Source organism: Centroberyx gerrardi, chromosome 5 (genome assembly GCF_048128805.1).
Source record: "Centroberyx gerrardi isolate f3 chromosome 5, fCenGer3.hap1.cur.20231027, whole genome shotgun sequence".
Classification (NCBI taxonomy): Eukaryota; Metazoa; Chordata; class Actinopteri; order Beryciformes; family Berycidae; genus Centroberyx; species Centroberyx gerrardi.
The window spans coordinates 8,817,950-8,837,500 of NC_136001.1; the positions used below are offsets into that span (position 1 = coordinate 8,817,950).

The 19,551-nt window shown below is 44.4% G+C and overlaps 1 protein-coding gene across 1 annotated transcript in view; it reads right to left on the bottom strand.

Moving 5' to 3' along the window:
* The window catches only part of dag1 (dystroglycan 1), a 56,718-nt gene that overhangs the window by 4,455 nt on the left and 32,712 nt on the right, over window positions 1–19,551 (bottom strand). Inside the window, exons 2-3 of the mRNA XM_071916342.2 lie at window positions 19,281–19,551; window positions 66–527 (exon numbers count right to left, since the gene is read on the bottom strand). The exon at window positions 19,281–19,551 is cut by the window's right edge and continues 564 nt beyond it. Coding sequence (XP_071772443.1) covers window positions 66–527; window positions 19,281–19,551 — 733 coding nt within the window. The remainder of the gene's footprint in view (window positions 1–65; window positions 528–19,280) is intronic.

The following is a 19,551-nucleotide window of genomic DNA, read 5'->3' on the forward strand; positions in this document are numbered from 1 at the left end:
TTACTTGTTCAGTTTTCACTTGCAAACAAACCTAACTTAACTCACTCACTCGCTCGCTCACTCACCTTTTTGGCATTCCCCGGCCCAGCCATGAACGCCGACATGTCGAACAGCCTGTTGTTGACCACAGGGAGGATCTTCATGTGCTGGAGCCCCACCCCAGAGAAGCTCCTCATGTTATCCAGCAGCTCCACCCTCTGTTCTGAGCTCATCTTGGTCAAATCTGCATCCAGAATCACCGTCAGCACCGTGACCGGTTCCTCGTTGCCACACATGAACGGCTGGACGTCGCCATCGCTGGAGGCTTGGTTGAGCGGCAGTTGGGCCGAGTCTGCGTCCAAGTGATCTTCAGGGTGCACCTCGATGGAGAAGACCTCCGAGGAAGAGGAGGTCTTGGTGTGGTTGGAGATGGAGACGGAGATGTAGTGGACGCCCTTGTCCTCCTCCAAAGGTAGACCCTGCAGGATTCTGCTGTTGGCATCCCAGTGCAGCCAGCCAGGGAGGGAATCCTTACCCATCTCTGTGATCTGAGAGAGAGGGAAGCAAAAGAGAAAGCGATTGATCAATGATTTTATTTCTTAAAAAAGGAGACATGACGAATGAGGCACGAGTTAAAGATTATCACAAACATTTAAAAGCGGAATGATTTAATTTGAAAGAACAAGAGATTAATATGTATGATGAATATCAATCAAGCAAATCAAGCTTTCAAAAGCATGCATAGCAAAATTACATCTTGATCTGAGACAGACATAAAGAAAATAATAAAAAAGAACAAAGTAAAGTGTTGACAAGCATTAATGAGAAAAACAGAATATCTGATAATTGTTAACAACTGCGGAAACATTTTAAAACTTGATTCTTTCCCAGTTAGGAAGTAACATTGTTCAGATTGCGTATGAAGTGAAGGTCTATTTAGCCGTTTCCTGTGATTAAAACTAAACCAATTCTTAAGGCTAAATAGGAAGATAAGAAAAAAGATACCTGCATACTGAGATAAAACTACAAGGTTTTCACCACAAGGTCTTGGCAATTAAACGGAAGTAAACAGCAGGTGGTTTTATGTTGTATGGGCCTTGGCATGAAGCAGTGCAACTTTTTAGTCAGGGACAGTCATACAAATACACAATACATACAAAAACACTCATACAATACATACAAAACACACTCGCAAAAGCAATCTTCAGATATTTGTATGGAAATTTAGAGAGCCCTATTCACAGAGCATGGGGGAGGAAAACAGCACAGAATTTTTATCTATTCTGTTTTTTAGGGTTAGCTTATTTTCTTCAGTTTTGATGTCATCTTGATTTTTCTTTCTCTGAAGCGGGTGAGATGTTTTCATAAGAACCTCACAGTTTCTTTGTATCACCCACATAGTTCATATTTCTTATTTTGTTTGTTCTGTCTTTCCAGTATTTTTATCGTTCCAAATCTAAATTAACTGAAGTTATATCTGTTATTCAAGGATTTTTTTTGCTTTATTTGCTGAAGCTGTCCAGCTTGATTCCCCTAGGGGATTTTAAACTACTTCTAAGAAATATGGAGAGCGCGTCTGTGGGGGTTTGCTCTTGTACATAGTCCTAAAATCTGGCTACCACTTTGGCACTTTTGCACTTATCACCTTTATGATTGTGTTTTATCTTGTCCCTGTATTGAATGTCCTGTCTGTCTGTAACTTTGTGTTGTACTGCTGCTGTTGCCCGACCAGGTCTCTCTTGTGAATGAGACCCCGTGTCTCAATGAGATTACCTGTCTAAATAAAGGTTTAATAATAATAAAAAATATTTCACAATATTCAACAGAGTGACAGGGAAGACAGATGAGAGATAGTTAATAGTCCACTAACCCCTACCCCTTCTTACACACACACACACACACACACACACACACACACACACACACGCAGTCCTTTGAAACACAACTTCAGTTTCAAGCTAACTAAACGTGTAGTAAATTAGAGATAGGGGATGCCATTTGAGTTGCTTTTCATTCCCATTGCATTTCAAGTACATATGGTATGCACCTCAATCCACCAGGAACTGTCCCCCTAAGACACAAACAAACAAACAAACACACACACACACACACACACACACACACACACACACACACACACACACAGCTCTGAATTGTAATTTAAGCCCAACTAAAATTAAAATAACTTAGCCAATTATACGGCTGGGGACGCCCCCGTGGCAGGAGGCTGATGGAGAGAAATGGATCGCAGGGGAGTGACAATGCATCCACACACATAAATCCAAAAACAAGAACAAATGCGTCCTGCGCTCCCCAGCCCCTACAAGTTAATTCTGCGGCTAATAAATCCTGGTTGATAAATTATGTAGAGGCAGCGCTCCCAAGACACATCATTAATGCTCTAACCAGCACACAGGCAGCGCCGGGGGAAAACACACACACACACACACACACACACACACATACAAACACACACAGAAAAATGCACACACGGACACACGTTCTCAGGCGTGCAGACATTCACAAAAATGGACACACACACAGATACAAGGCCATAGACAGACACGCATAGAAACACACACAGAAAGTTGCGTGTGCATGTGCAACCTTTTCTGTCAGACATACACACATGGTAAACCAGACATACACAGACAAAGACGGACATGCACACACACACACACACACACACACACACAGCCACCTTGCCAGCAGATGGGCTTTTAACAATTATCCCTCCTTGGACTGCAGTTCCTTTAAAGCCCCTCCCCCTGGACGAGCCTCATCCTTCCACACCTCTTCAAACCTCCTCCCTGCTTCCCTGAGATGGATCCTCCTCCCTTCCCACCTTCCACTGGTAGATAAGGGGGAGGATTGGGAAGCTCTGTACCAAACCACAATACCAAAAAGAACCACAAAGAACCAGCTCAGTGGTAGGCAGAAGAAACAGCAAAGGGCAGCATTGGAAATAAGTTATATAAATGCTTTCTCCTCTGGGTTTGTAGATGCATATGAGTGGATTATTTAACATGCACACTTTATTATCAAAAGCTGACAGTCCAATTCAATAGCAGACACATTTCTGGGGTGGTGAAGTAGGATGATGCCTCCAGTTCCTCAGACAAGATTATGAAACCCATCCCCCTTGATAACTATCGATTTCAGGAAACACAAAAAGGCACCTACAATCTCATCCGCCTTCATAACTATACATTTCAGGGAAAATGTGCAGGATTGCAACCACTAAGATCTCACTAACCCTATACATTCCCTTCTTTAATATGAACAAATTGTACACTGTTGGTATGCAACAGAAATAGCCAAAATACACTTAGAAATCATATTTAAACCAACATATTTTTCATTTCATTTTTTCATTAGCTTGCACATTTTGGGAATGTATTTGCCTGTACAGAAAAAAAAACAGGACAAACAAAAATACTTCAAATGGAGAGACCTAGCTATGTTTGATTTAATTTGTCAGGAGTTTGCCACAGTCTCAAAACTTTAAACCGAGTGCCTCTCGACATGGCATGGCAAATTAAATCATAAAGAGACCGCAAAGGCCAAGTGAGTTGCCAGGCAATAATCTCATCATAACTGTCATAATTGCTCTGTAAATTCCTCTGTAAGTTGACTCCTGAGAGAACAAGGACGATCTCTTGTTTACCTGCTGCCAACTAAATATGGGTATGAGAAAAAAAACATAGGTGAGACTTCATTTGATTTGTCAGGTATTTGAACAGCTAGGAGAGGTGAAAACACTGCGGGCTAACAACTAACAAAGTCAATTGCACCACATGTTTAGACATTTGGCTCCAGCGGGCAACTTTGAATAGCTTGGGACAAGCAGGCTGATGACAAGAAGGTGGCAGGTTTGAATCCCACTTGGGAAAATGTATGCAAAAGTAGTGAAGAAGAAACAGTCTTCCTTCCCACAACAATTTCGGATCCCTAACTGCTCCACTGAAGCTCTTCAGACACCAACAGAAGAAGACTGCGGTTGTACTGGGCAACTTCCAGGAGTGATGAGGGAGTATATGTGAATATCCCTATATATAATGAATGTGTTCTAAGTCAACTTTCCTGGTTTAATAAGGGTTAAATTAAGAAATGGTGGTAGCTTTTCAGGGTTTTCTTGCCCCTTTAAACTTGTGTATGGCCCAGTAGAGAGTTTCTAGTTTTCTGACATGGAAGCATGGAAAATATATCAAATCCCCCAAAATGTCAAGAAAAATATTTTGTATCTTTTCTGGAACAAGGCTTCAGAGTAAGAGAGCTTGATGTTTGGCCTAAAGGTTATCGTGTGCTTTGACAGATTTCCTCGAGCCTCCCTATCCCCTCCGCACAACCCATACCATTGGCAAGGTTACCGCCTAAGCCTTTCTAAAACAGCAAGGGAAAACCCTGCATTTGGGAAGATTTATTTGGGGAAGCAGAGAACGCTAGGCAGCAAGTAGGAAAGGAAGCTATTAAGGTGGTGGCAAGGACAACGCGGGGCAAAGACATTTACATACACAAGCAAGTATCATAAATGTAATTCACCCAGTTGCCATTGAGGGAGGGGACAACATGTCTTATTCACCTCTCACACCCAGACTGTCCCAGCCAGGATTCAAGCCAATCGCCCTCTGGTAACAAGCTCACTGTTGGGCTACCATTTGCATGGCATGCATCAATTAATTACTGCTGCTGTACTGTGGAAAACTGAAACCATATTCACATTTCTGCAATCAGTAGACGGGTTGATTTATATAGCAACCCCTCGCTTGAGACACAATGTCCTGTGTGCGTCTTCTCAGTTCTACGTTCCAACATTTCGGGAAGATCGCGATCACTTTAAGCGGCAAGTATCTTTGGCAGCATTAAAAACCCAAGCAGCTAGGCGACGAGAGCCCTTAAGGTGAAGCAGCGAGGGGTGATTTGGGGAATGAATCGTTGACATCTGCGAAGAAGTCTAAGCATAGCTGTCACCCCCAGTGTGAACGCAGCGGCACGCCACATCTGTTTTGCCCCTTCACCCCCCTCACTAAAAAGACTGTTAATTAAAACGAGAGGAATGATAATCTCATCAAAGTCGGGGCCTGTTTGATCATCTCTTTCTCACTGATACACACACACACACACGCCAGCCAAAAAGCCACCATGACTATCAGTACTATAAGCTATCGTGATGGCACTGTGGCGTAACAACCAGGGTGAAAACATATTTGAAGTCTATATGATCGACAGGCATGAAACATTGCGAGACATTATCGCGTATCGTTGCCATCATCCTCATTTTACTTTGCTTCACTGGTCTCGCTCCATCTGCCATCTCAGCTTTTTTGTTTAGAGTTACAATCCTTGATCGCTGAGAGTAACTGCAGTTTGAAGTATGGTAGTATTAAAGCTTGGACAAAAAACGAAAAGAGAGATTGCGAAACAGCCTCAGTGCTGATAGTTCATGTTATGGATTGTGAGTTCAATGTCAATGCAATATCTCTGTGCTTGGGGATCACAGCCACTCTCTCTCTCTCTCTCTCTCTCCCTCTCTCTGTCTCGTTCCCTTCAGGTGGAGAAATAGCTTTGCAGTCGCCACCTCTCTCCTCTCTCATCCTCTCCTGTTTGTCCTGTCTTTCTCCCTCCCTCTGTCTACCACTCCGTCTCGCTCTCTCGCTACCTGGGTAATACGGTATCCATCTATAGAGTTGCTTTATCAAAGCAAAGAACACTCCCCCCCCCCCCCCCCCCCCCCCCCCCCCCCACCCCCCGCACCTTTATTTTCTCCTGAGAGACAAGCAATTTCATCACAGACCTCTTCTGAGGACAGATGAAGCCAGGGAGAAAGCGAGAAGGCAGGGAGAGAGAGAGAGATAGACGGCGACTGGGATATTGAGAGAGACAGAGAGGCAGATGGAAAGAGAGTCAGTAAGAGAGAGATCGAGCAACGACTATAGATACAGAGAGAGAGAGAGAGAGAAAGAGAGAGACTGTGATCCCCTAAACATAGAGATATTACGACGAGGCGTCGAGTCTCTTGGCGTTTGGGGGAAGAAAGCAGTTCATTGTTGCGGCAAGAGGAGAACATGGAGAAAGGAGGCCATTGTTGCTTGGGACCCGGGTGACAGCTCGACAGATAAGCCTCATATTTTGGAGGAGGAGGAGAAAGAGGAGGCGCAGCCTGGGCATGCCTTTGTGATATGATGATTCAGGGTGAAATGAAGCTTGGAGGGGAAATGGGAGGGAGGGGAACACCGAGGGCATGAAGGGAATAAGGGGGCGTGAAGGTAAGACAAGAGGAAGGAAGGATGGAGGGAAGCAGGAATAGAGGGGAGGAGGTAGGGTGTTGAGAGGAGGAGGCGAGGGTAGGTAACGAGGAACAAGTGGGAAATCGGAGGGGAAGAAAAGGTGGAGCGAGGGGGAGAGAGAGACAGAGAGAGAAAACATGGAACAGGTAATGTGAAAAGGAGAGGTGAGAAGTGGAGAGAGACAGAGAGAAAACCAATGCAGGGTGAAAGAGAAAGAGACTGCATACAGAGAGAGAGAGAGAGAGAGAGAGAGAGAGAGAGAGACAGTAAAGAGAGAGGAGGCGAGAAAGCAAAACCTACACAGAGAGAGAGAGAGAGAGAGAGAGAGAGAGAGAGAGAGAGAGAGAGAGAGAGAGAGAGAGAGAGAGAGAGAGGGCGTAGAGGGAATTGCTGGCACAGTCAAGTGTTTCCAGTGGAAAATGTGAGGCGAAGAGGAGGGATGGATGGATGAATGGAGGGAGGTAAAGAGCTATAGAAAGGGGGTGGGGGTGGGGGGCTTTGGGTGGCCACCAGGCAGGCGGATGTTTACGAGGGGAAATCCGTCTTACAGCCCATTTTCTACCGTTAAAAATTCATTTGTGGCCCGGGTCCACAGCAGGCACATTCAAACACTTTAACAGTGCAATCTAGGAATGGGAAAATATGGCTGGCGACGGATGCAAAACCCAGCAACTCCCAAAATGTCAGCGTGTTCAGCAAAACAGCCTCGTTCACTATGTATTTTTGACATTCCAAAATGGGCTTTTTGGATGGGTCCTAGGCCATGAAACCTACCATGCGTATCAAAAAACCATGTACACTTTCAATTCAAGTAAAAACAAAAACCAGCGGTGAAACAGTTGTGAGATTTTCATTTGATAACAGCGATAAGGAATGGGACTGCATATTCCCAGAGATGAAGGAGGTTCCAGGAAAAATATACCCCTTCTATTAATAGGCCTCATTGTAGGACGGTGCGATGTCAGAGATTCACAGGCATCGGTAGCATAAGGAAGACATTATGGGCTGCGGGACGAGAGAAAAATGTCATTAAAATGTTTGTGAGTGCTGCGCGCAGTACGAGAGAGAGAGCTTCGCGTGCAAACGCAGATGTACACATGACAAATCGACTCCAGAAACACATCATAATCTCCGATACATTCATTTGCGAGTGCACACATATAGACGTGTGTGCATTCTTTCACACGCGCGCGCACACACTCATAACCGCAAACATACCCCTATTATATAGTCATTAAAGTATAATGATTGAGAGGGCTCTTAGCAATAAAACCTGCACTAAAGAACGTTCTCTCTCTCTCTCTCCCTCTCTCTCTCACTCAGAAACACACACACACAACCTGAGGTAAACCTGCCTGCCAAGGCCTGCAGCGAAACTCTCTCTCTCTCTTTTCCCTCCTCTCTCTGTCTATCCCTCTCTGCCTCTCTCTTTTCCTTTCTTTCCAGAGAAACCCCATTTGCTTGCAGTTTACAGCAGTGAACGGCTACTCAGAAGCCAACAGAAGCTGGCCATTGTTTGCTTCCAGCTGTGTGGACGAGAGAGCAAACGAGAGAGAACAAAAGAGAGAGCGAGAGAGAGAGAGAGAGAGAGAGAGGAGGCAGAAAGAGGTAGAATGTCTGTGTGTGAATGTGTGAGGGCAAGAGAGACACTGAGAGGCAGACTGCAAATGTGTGAGAGCAAAAGAGAAAGACTTAGTGTGAATGTGTCAGTGGAAAAGAGAGAGAGACCATGTAGATGTGTGGGAGAGTGATTGTGTAAGTGCATGTGTGTAAGTGTGTGTGTGTGTGTGTGTTTTGTTACAACAAGGACTATTGGAAGGCGAGAGGGGAGACGAGGACACAGCAGCTAACCTCTCAGCTAGCTGCTTATGCAGTAGTCATCTTGGCTTCCCAAACACAACACTACCTCACTACCTACTGTGCTACGCTGGACACCGGGAGTAAGAAAAATAAAGCACACTGTAAACAAAGTCTTGGGTACGCAGATGAGGTGTGTGTGTGTGTGTGTGTGTGTGTGTGAGAGAGAGAGAGAGAGACAGAGAGAGAGAAAGGGAGAGAGAAAGAGATAGAGGCAGGAACAGAGATTGTGTGTGAGTAAGTGAGCAGGAGAAGCAGAGAGATAGCGAGAGAATAAGAGACAGTGAAAGAAAGATTGTGTGTGCACTATATATACGTGTGTGTATATGTATGTTTGTGTGACCCCTGCAGCTTGGAATAATAACATTATGTGTGTGTGTGTGTGTCTGTGTGTTATCTCTCTGTCTCAGCATGTGGCTCGTTTTCTGCAGACTCTCAGCTCCCGCTCTGACTAATGCTGCAGCCCCACCAGAATTACTCACTACCATCAGCATGCGCGCACACACACACACACACACACACACATGCACACACACACACACACAGACACACACATTCATATACACAGACAAACCAAATATCCTTGCAAGGTAGAAATTTCTTAGTACATTTTTTTTTTTTGAAGGGAATTTATGTCCTTACTAGGGTAGAACAGCATGTACACACACACACACACACACACACACACACAAAACGATATACCCACACCTATTCCCCTGCAGTAATGTTAAGCCCACACAAATACAATTTTGTTTTTCCTAGAAATAAGGACTGGTGCAAATTTCTGTGCTAGGCATCTATTAAAAGTGGACAAATAAACCTGTTTGTTCTCTTAACGCATCCCAGCATATCCTCTGTCCTGGCTGAAAACTACAATGCTGAAAGTGGCTGGTCAGCCCACTCTCCTTGGCAATAAGACAAACCAAAAATTCCAACGAACAAAAAGGAGTGGTAGTTCTGGTCTGCTTCTGCGGTTGTGTTTGTTCTTGTGCAAATTATTTGCTTCCTTGCAAATTTTTCCTTGTTTTGTACTGGAAGTGAGAGCTGACATTGTCCTCTATGTGCTGAAAACATTCCATCAGAATCATAATCACTTAACATGTTTCATTGCTAAGTCAATGTACAGGAGTTTGTCTTGTTGTTACTAAGACGTAGTAACAACTTACTGTTTCGCAGTAGGCTATTGACACACATGATGGATGACAGGACTTCATGTAAAGCCCAAAGAGGCCGTGCAAGATATACTACTATGGATAGTATACTGCACATAAACTACCAGTCAAAAGTTTGGACACACACATTTTTCTTCATTTTGATGGAAAGGCAAAGGCTTTGGAATGAAATTCATACATAGGCATCAACTTCACTATTTATATTTGTCTAAGAAACACATTTCAAGCATTTAAGCATAACCCTTTAGATCAAAATGACATGATACATTCAATCAGGTGTGTCCAAACTTTTGACTGGTAGACACAGAATATACACTCAAGATTCAATATTGTATAGCTGTGTTTGAGCAGTGTAAATAGGCCTATAGTAGGTCTGCAACTGTACAGGCAAGTGATGTGAGAGGGGAGGAGGGTGGAATAGTGAATTAGTCCAGTGTTCACTACAGAAGGACCTGAGGGCCAAGCCAGACTAATGTAAAATGCATTGTAAAGTAACAAAGCTACAGCGGCATCAATGGGGGAAAAAAACAGTCAACCACATTTTTTCCGAAGTTAAGTTCCTCTACTGCTGGAAGATACGAGGTTACGAGTTTTCTACCCGATGCTGACAAAATGAGAAAAAAAAGAACTCGACTCCAGTTTAATTCACTCCCCCTACAATGAGATGTTTGATGAACATACTCTCCCTTCCCCTCCAGCCATCTCCATCACTGTAACCTGACAGGCTGAGCGCATCCTTAAAGAATCATTTCTCCTCTGAGATGCCTGACGAACAACTCGGCCAAGCCCCTGCTTGTCCCTAGGTCAGCAATTATCCCTTTTTCTTTGATGCCGTGTGAATAAAACATTAGCTATCTTTTTCCGGCTAACGAGCTATAGTGCCGACACAAATCATTAAATCTTAAACACATAGCTCAGGGATAACGAGGGACATGATATAGAGGGGACTTTTTTTTGAAGTGGTGGAGATGCGGGGTGTTATCGCCTGAAGAAGAGATGGAAGTTGGTCACTCAAAACAAAGTCAATGTTGTCAAACACAGTGGGTTCAAGATGAGAGGAATAACATACGGAGTTTCATTCCAAATTGAGATGTCAAATGCTAGAAAAACATGACATCTACTCTAACAAGAGGACTGGTAGTACAAAAGCTAAAACAAAGTTAAGAATTGTTTTTTTCCCCCCAAAATGGATGTACAGCAATTTGGAATAGAACTCTTCATGGTCAATGGTGAATCAAGGGTAATATTTTAAAGCTAATGCTTGATGTTGGGCACAGCTATGTTGTCACAGTCCAATTTTTGGAGCAATGCTTCCAGTGACAAGCGACAAAGTGCAACACTGGGTAAAAAATGATTTCAGTGTTTCTCTGCAACAAGATGCTCCATGGTGATTTACAGGGTGACAGTACCCCGAGTTTCAGTCCCTTTCCGTCTACACCACTTGTCTGCAAAATACAATGAAATGGATGAAATGGGTGTGGAGAGCAGCAGTGGAGAGAGGGGGAGCAGCTATCAAATCAATCTGATTCGTAAAGTGTAACTAAAGTAAGACACTACGAAAACATCCAACGATGCTCACCTACTTTTGATTTTTAACCCCGGAAGAAAGAAAATTGTGGATTTAGCGACTAAATATGCACCTATATGCACCTATATACTTATATATATATGTCTAGTATTATTGTCTTCTGTCTCAAACAGCACCTCAGTTAACAAATCAAAAAAACATGTTTTAATGTTTCTGACCCCACTAATCAAACTCTTTTGGCACTTTTACCCATCAGAGTTGCTCAAAAAATTGCTCTGTGTATAACTGCCTTAACAGGTCAATCTGTAATCATAGCATCCACCATCTAAATATAATCTGCTACTGTAACAGTCAGACACCAAATATGGCTTGGCACACTTAGACTGGAAAACCAATGAAAGCAGCACCTCGCGCTGCAACTCAACTTCCCCCTGGGCGACAACCAAGCCTGCTAGAGGATACCGGCGGTCGGCTGGTCCAAAACTCCTCGGTTGCTAGGCTACAGGGAGACACACCATAACAACAGCCGGAGAGCTTCTATGCAATGGCGAACAGGCTCAAAAAATATCCTCTTTTTCCCTGTTTGGAAAGTTACAAACCATCTCTTTTTTTTCTAAAAGTGCTGCTTTTTCTCTCTTTTTCTTCTTTTGGAGGTTAAGGAGTCAAACTGTGGCTGTTTGGCAATAATTATGTGGGATAAAGGTCAAACGGAAATTATGCCTTGAAATCCAACACTGACATGAAGGCATTAATATGACTAACAGCGAAATACTAGCTACTCTGGATGGAAGAGAAGGGCATGTTATCCAGTAGAAATATGTCAAACACACAACCATCAGCTAAAACTAAGACACACTAAATTATGAATGAATTTGCGGGAGTGTATAATTTGGACCATATGAACCAAAGACTGCCTACCGTATGTTTAGCTACATAGCAACATGGCCACCACCATTCCGGTGCCAGTAAACCGTTCGCGGCGTGCTAGCTAACAGCTCGGATGACTCATATGTTCTGGTGTGTGTGTGTGTGTGTTTTTATCTTTGGGTTGCCTCCTCCCTCTCTCTAATACCAGTTTTCCACTGCCACCCTGCCAGCTAGCAACTATGGAACTACAGGGGCTTATAGGGTGAGTCTCTCTGTAACAAGAAAAAAAGAGAAAGAGAGAAAGAGAGAAAGGAGAGAGATGACAAAGAGCGACAACAATCATTTCACTGCAAGAGAAGGGCCTTGAGAATCAGAAATAAAAGATAACGTAAGGATAAAGATAAAGAGAAGTAAGGAGGGGATTCTGGTCATGCTAGCTAAACTGCAGAGAAAGAAGCAGAGGAAGAAAAAAAAGAGAGAGAGAGAGAGAGAGAGAGAACAATGATAGCTGAAGCTCATAAAAAAGAAAGAAAGTAATAGAAGTTTCTTGCAAAAAGTATAGAGAAGAGATAGAGAGAAAAAACAGATAGGGTTTTGCTAGTGTTGCTAGCTTATCTGCAGCAGCTGAAGAGAGAGGGAGAGGTGGAAGAGAAAGAAAGACATGAAGAAAGAAAAGAAGTCCTGCTGTGGAAGAGAAATAAAGATAGAAAGAAAGAAAGGAAGGCTTGCTGTGGAAAAGAAAGACAGAGGAAGAGAATGACAGTGATAAAAAAGACAGGGGGGAGTGATTCCTTCCATCATAGGCGGAGAGAGCAGGGGAGGAACAGCGGACAGTGGAAATTTAACAAGATGCCAGAAAGACGGCGAGAGGAGGGGAGAAAGCGACAGTGAAAAGACAGAAAAATAGACGAGGAGGAGGAGGAGGAGAGAATTAAGCGAGAGAAAAGAAGTGAAGCGGCGGGGAGGAGAGGAGAAAGTCGGTTTTCCCACCAAAATGCCCCCAGGGGGAATGGCCCTTTACAACAGCAAGCTACTGTCTCCATTCATCAAGAGGGGAACGATCCAAACAGCTAGTCAATGTGTTCTGACAGCCACACAAACACACACACACACACACACACACACACACACACACACACAGTAACAGTAACTCTCTCTCCCATACACACACAATTCTTTCTAACATACGCATGTATGTACGCAAACACAAAAATTCATTCTCTCGCACATGTATGCACAGAGTAATTGTATTTGTCACTGACACACACCGTGACTCTTTTGCTCTCTCTCTCTATCACACACACACACACACACACACACACACTCACACTGCCACCTCCTCTCTGTGTGATCTCAGACTCTGTTTAGAGCAGAGCAGAGGGAGACCAATGTTTTACTAAATAAACTGTTTGTTATCCTGGGTTTCGCTTTGGGGCGATTTTTACGAGAGAGAGAGAGGAGAGAGAGAGAGAGAGAGAGAGAGAGAGAGAGATCTAACATGGTTTGGGGTGGCAATTTCAAACCAACTGACTGTTAGTATTACTCTTCTTAATCTGCATGCAAATACACACGTCCGAATATGCACACAGGAATACACAATACAATTTAACACAGGCTTGCAGGCACTCATCCACACATCCACACACACACACACACACACACACACACACACACACACACACAGGGGTATACCCACACACAATTTTTCACTCAAATATGGCAAGCGTGTATACACTCTCTCTCTCTCTCTCTCTCTCTCTCTCTCTCTCTCACACACACACACACACAGACGCGCACACACACTCTATCCCCGCATTACTGGACTCGGAATTCTCTTTTTCCGAGAACTACACTACAAAAGAGTTTTCAGCCAGCGTTGGTTATTTCCTGGAACAAAAGAAAGGAAGAAAAGAAGGGGGCAAGCCTGCCTGCCAGCCAACCCGTCAGCCAATCAGCTAATTATGCTGGTAATTGTGGTAATGAGGCTATGGAGAGTACTCATCTGTTGGCCAGAAACCCCATTCTAGCAGCCACTTCCATTAATAACAGTAGACGATACACCCACCGCTGGGTATTTTAATCCCAGCAGCACCTGCATACAGATGCTGCAGTCATAGAGGTCCCACCTTTTAACTGCAGTCATTGCAGGCTACAGTGAAATACATATCAGTGCTGCTGCTGCTGCTCTGCCCCTGGGAGGACTTGTTTGGAAAAATCCAAAATGGTTGTCTTTACAGCCGTATGGTTGGATATTGTGTATTTGGAGCATGTCATCATATTTATTTGAACTATTTTACTCTTGTGAAGCACTTTGTGACTTTGCTCTGTGAAAGGTGCTATATAAATAAACTTTACTTTACTTACGTACTTACATATCGGTCCATCTCCTCAATTATTTCAACACTAGGAACATTAAAACTGCACTTAAAGGGATGGTCAACCCAGTTAAAAATGTTAAGTTTCTTCTTTAGCATCACTCTTGAGTTCTATGTTCATCATCCACCAAGATTTGAGCGTTCCTAACATTTAATAGCTGTTATCAAATGGAGCTTTTGGCTGTTGCATTTTCTACTGTGATACAGTTCAGAGAGCTGCTGGGCCTTCCCTCTGCCCTTTGGTCGAGCGAGCTTCACTCTACACTGGAGAGAGAGAGAGAGAGCGGTGTGTTGAGGTCGTGTTCTGATTGGATTTCCCCACTCTGACGTGTGGAAGTAGTTTTTAATCTGCAGCAAAACGGCTCGAAATCAACTGATCGGCTTTTCTCAGCGTAGGAACGACTTCAGATTCTCAGTTTTGTGTTGGTTTTTACACACAACATTGACTAAAAAAACATTTTAATGAGAAATTGCATATTTTAGTTGGCTATCCCTTTTTAAAAAATCCTTAGACAAGGTCACCTGGTCACAGATCTTCTCAGATTGGTTTATGTATATCTAATCCTCCTAATCATCCTAAGGAACCCTGCCTTATCGATGTGAATGTGTATTGTACTCATTCTGAGAGTCAAACTATTATTTTTATTCTCCATTTTCAGCCTTTTGTCTCTTGAGTAATTACTGGAGGAAACCTAGAGACAGCAACTATTTATTAGTTTACAAGGAAAAACATTCTATATTTCATCTATCCATTTATTTTCACATATGTTAAATCATGTTGCGACCTCCTGGGCGGGTGTCCCAGCCGCTCTGCCCTACGCGGTGTGAATGGTTAAGCGGTGTTGTATTCATCGCCGGGCGGGCGCAGACTGCTCAGCAAAAGGTGAATGGGCAGGCTGTCATGAAGAAACCTCTCAAACTCTGGCAGATTTTCATAAGAAAAGGCCATTAGTATGAGCGCAACGGCAAGCACAAAAATTGATTTGGCCTTTCGCTCCGCAACCTTGAGCCGCCGACCTTCCGAATACCTGAGGGGGTCTCGCATCTAAAGAGAGGGCGGGAGGGAGGCGGATGCGGGGGGGGAAGTGTTGAGATTTGTAATGGAGGGTAAAAGCATCTTTCTAGTGAAGGGGAGATGGAAGGCAAGGCGATGTTGAAATTAGAAATGGATGAGGGGGAAAAAACAAACTCTGGTGAAGTTTCATTTGGTTGACGCTCCTATCCAGAGCAAATTACAGTGAGCGAGCAGGTACACAGAAAAATAAAGGTGCCAACTGGAGCCGAAAATGGTTCTTCAGAATGATGCCATAGAAGAACCGTTCCTGGTTCCACAAAGAACCTTTCTTCTTTTAATATATAATTCTTAGTTATTGGATGGTGGGTGATGGCTCCATACCTCTTCCCTGCTCTCTCCCTCTTTCTCTCCTCCTCTCCTCTCCATCCCTCCCTCTCTCTCTCTCTGTTTTTTGGTTTCTGTGCCCAGGCTGTCAGCTCCTATTGGCTCTAATAGGGGCCCCCAGCTTACAGTGTGACAGATATAATCAGGTTTGGGGAAGGGTGTAGAGGGGGGGGCGTGGGCATTTGGGAAGAACAGTTGTAGCCTATGGGAGAAATGGAGAAAGGGGAGGAAAGAAAGAAGAAGAGGTGGCGATGGAAAGCGTGAGAGGAGGAGGAGGAGGGAGAGAGGAAGATGAGGAGAGAGGGAAAGAAGAATGGGAGCAGAGACTGAGAGAGAGCGAGGAAGGATGAGGATGAGGAGAAGAAATGAGGAGAAGCAGGTGAAGGAGAAAGAGGACAGATCGAGAAGGGTGGAGAGAAAATAAGAGAGGAGTAAAGGTAGAATAGAGGGAGGAAATACAGAGCGAGAGAGAAAGAGGATGAGGAAAAGTTGTAGTCAAGGAGGGAAGGACAAGAGGAGCAGTCGTCGAGACAGAGAGGGATGAAAGTTGCTGTCTGGGAGAAACAGAAACACGAGGAGGGAGAGGAGGAGAAGAGAAAATGGAGGAGACAGAGAGAAAGTCCGAGCAAGCAAAGTTGTCATGTAGGAGAAATGAAAAGATGAGGAAAAGGAGGAGAGACAAAAAGGGGAGGAGAGGAGGAGGAGACGGTAACATTCTTCCTGGTGCAGTTCCTGGTGCAGTGTGCATGCAGTGTTGTATGGAGTGTGTATGTGTGTATGTGTGAAATACTGGTGGGGGGGGGGGGGGTCATTGACTGACAGGGCAGAGATGATGCTGTGAATGTCGGATTACACGCTGTGTGTGTGTGTGTATGTGTGTGTGTGTGTGGGGGCAGAAACTGCTGGGTTGAGCGCAGTTTGCATGCTTCACACACACCCGAGGAGAGGAGAGGGGAGGAGAGGAGAGGAGAGAAGAGGAGAGGAGAGGAGAGGAGAGGAGAGGAGAGGAGAGAAGAGGAAAGGAGGCAAGAGGAAAGGAAAAGACAGGAGTGGAGAGAACAAAAAGGAGATTAGAAGACGGAAAAGAGGAGAAGAGTAAAGAAGCAAAGAGAAGAGAGGAGAGCCAAAGACAAACAGGCTCACTGAATACCGGCTACATCACACAGCCTCACCTCTACAACCCTGCTTTATTTAAATCTCCGTAAGATGAGATGAACCCAGCTACTGACCCAATGAGTTCTGTGTCAACCGTCACATGAAATACAAATCATATCCCTTTAAGATTCCCCGATAGAACACACACAGCGCCTGTTGCATGCCAGCGAGGCACATCAAGTCAGCCTCAATCAGCTAAATATGGTTCTGCAACGAGGCTTTGCTCTGTCATCTGTGAACTGCATAAAAACATCCAAATTTATGAAAAATTTAAGAACTTCCTAGCAAAATGAGACATCCGCCATTTGGAAATATACCAAATAATTGCTGCCACAAAAGTAAATCTCCCTGTTGGATAATATTGAAGTATTTAGCCATCTGAAAATGGGTGCTTAATTAAAAAAGTACCAGTATTTGTACCATGTGTCAGTACTGATATCAATGTGAAGACCAAGTCTAAGTACATTTGTTGTACTTGGCAAAGTGACTGCAATTGCGATTTTACAGGATATGACACACAGGAGTTTGAGCCATTATCATTGTGTAATGTTTTTTATTTCCTTCCTTTGAAAATGGATATATCGTGTTTATGAATGAAAGTGTTCATATTTGACGGAGCGGTCTGCCTCATGTGTAGAAATAAAGTCTTTTATTAGGACAGTTAAAGTATGAGCACATTCTCATGCTGCTCATCGCTGGGGAACTTGATTGATATGATTTGATATGATTTGAGTGGGGTGGAGGGACAGAGGGAGGGGAGGGAGGGAGGGAGGGACGGGGAGGGAAGGATAAGACTTAAAAGGAATAGAGGGATGGCAGCAGGGGAAGAGAGAATGAGTGAGGAGAGGGAATAAGGGATACGATATGAAAGGCTGGATTGGGATGGATGGGGGGAGGAAAGGAGGGAGGAGAAGAAGAACAGGAGGAGGAGGAGGAGAGGAGGGTGTGGGGAATAAGAGATGTGGTGCTGAAAGGGGAGGAAAGAAGTAAAGGAGAGGGAGGGAGGGAGGGAGGGAGGAACAGAAGAAGAAAGAGGGAGAAGAAGGGATGAACAGCAGGATAGAGGGAGAAGTGGAGCGAGAGGACTGGTGTTAAACTTTAAGAGGGACAGGGAGGGAGAGAGGGAAAATAAAGGAGGGAGGGCAGGAGGGAAGGATGAAAGAAAGGAAGGATGAAAAGGAGATTATACTTGGCAAATGAAGTGTTTGTGATTCTAATTTTAGGGCACATAATCATTGATGTTTCTGAGATATTGGGCAATTAACATCAGGTAAACCTTTTTTGCTTTTTCCAACATGAGGAGGGACAGGACAAAGAGAAGAGAGAGGAGAGAGAGAGAGAGAGAGAGAGAGAGAGAGAGAGAGAGAGAGAGAGAGAGGGAGAGAGAGAGAGAGAGAGAGAGAGAGAGAGAGAGAGAGGACGTGGGATCGATTTTTCAAAGTCTGGCTCTAGATGGAGGGGTGGAATGAAGGAGGGAAAAGAGGGAAGAGAGAGATGGAAGAGAGGGCGAGTTAGATGGAAGGAGAGAGGCAGGAGAGGGAGGGAGAGGGAAAAGACAGATCATAGGGTGTGTGATCTGAAAAGCTTAGCTACGAGGATGAGGACAAGTGTAGAAGTATAAACAGAGAGAGAGAAGAGGTGGAAGAGAGGGAACGAGGGATATGATATTGAAAGTACAAACCATGAGGGAGGGATGGAGGGAAGGAAATGGAGAGGGATGTGAGTTAAAAGTCTTTGCGAGGAAGAAAGTGTGAAAATATATAAGGAGGGACGAGGGGGGGATTGGGTAGAGGAGAGGAGGATGGATGGATGGATGGATGGATGGATGGATGGATGGATGGGAGAAGGGGGAGGGATGGACAGAAAGAGGAGAAATGAGGGACAGAGTGAGGGAAAGGAGGAGAGAAGGAGGAGAGAAGGAGGAGAATAGGACAGAGAGAGAGAGAGAGAGAGAGAGAGAGAGAGAGAGAGAGAGAGAGAGAGAGAGAGAGAGAGAGCAGACAATGGCACTAAAGCTTCCAATTCAGATACATGGTGATACATATATTATAGAAAATTGGCCATCGTGGAAAATGCAGTGCAATTAAAAAGGGCATATTTCTCTGAATTGCTTCAAATATGTGTCGCCTCGGGACAGGTTATGAGCAATGGCAGACGCTTGCATAATTTCAGTGACATATTTTGGAGAAAAGTGGCTCACTTCTGATTGTTCTTTGGAGTTCATTTGGAGTCAACCCACTCGTTTAGGCCGAGGCAGTTGTAGCCCGACCCCAACGCCCCCAATATTCTTTAATATCTTTTTAACTGCTGCTTTATTATATATTATGACTGCACCTAGTGTTTACAAGTTGGTTATAACCTGTGTGACGCTGCTGTTAGAGGCAGAAGACATGTGCAGAGTAGACTGACCCTTGGTAAATAAAGAGAGGGAGGAAGGACATGCAAACATACAGTTAGTAAGAAAGAAAGAAAGGAAGAAAGAAAGAAAGGAGAGGAGAGAAGAGAAGAGGAAAGGAGAAGAGAGGAGTGGAGAGGAAAGGACAGGAGAGGATGAAAGAAAGAAAGAAAGAAAGAAAGAAAGAAAGAAAGAAACAAACAAACAAACAAACAAACAAACAAACAAACAAAGGAAAAGAAAGACATCGTTAACTGGTGACTCACCTTGACGATATCGCCTAAGTAAACGTCCTCCATCTTGTTCGGCACCTTCATCTGGAAGATCCGACCCACCACCGCTGAGGAGTCTGGGAAGGCAGCGGTCGCCACCGCGTTCTGCTGAGACGCCGCCGCTGCCGAAGCATCTCCGGTCGCTACGGCAACCGCCTCCTCCATCGCCCGGATACCCGCCGTCACCTCCTGGAAGTCCTGGAGGAGCGAGGAGTGCATCGAGGCCTCCAGCTCTCTTCCTCCTCCTCCTCTTCTCTCACTTTCT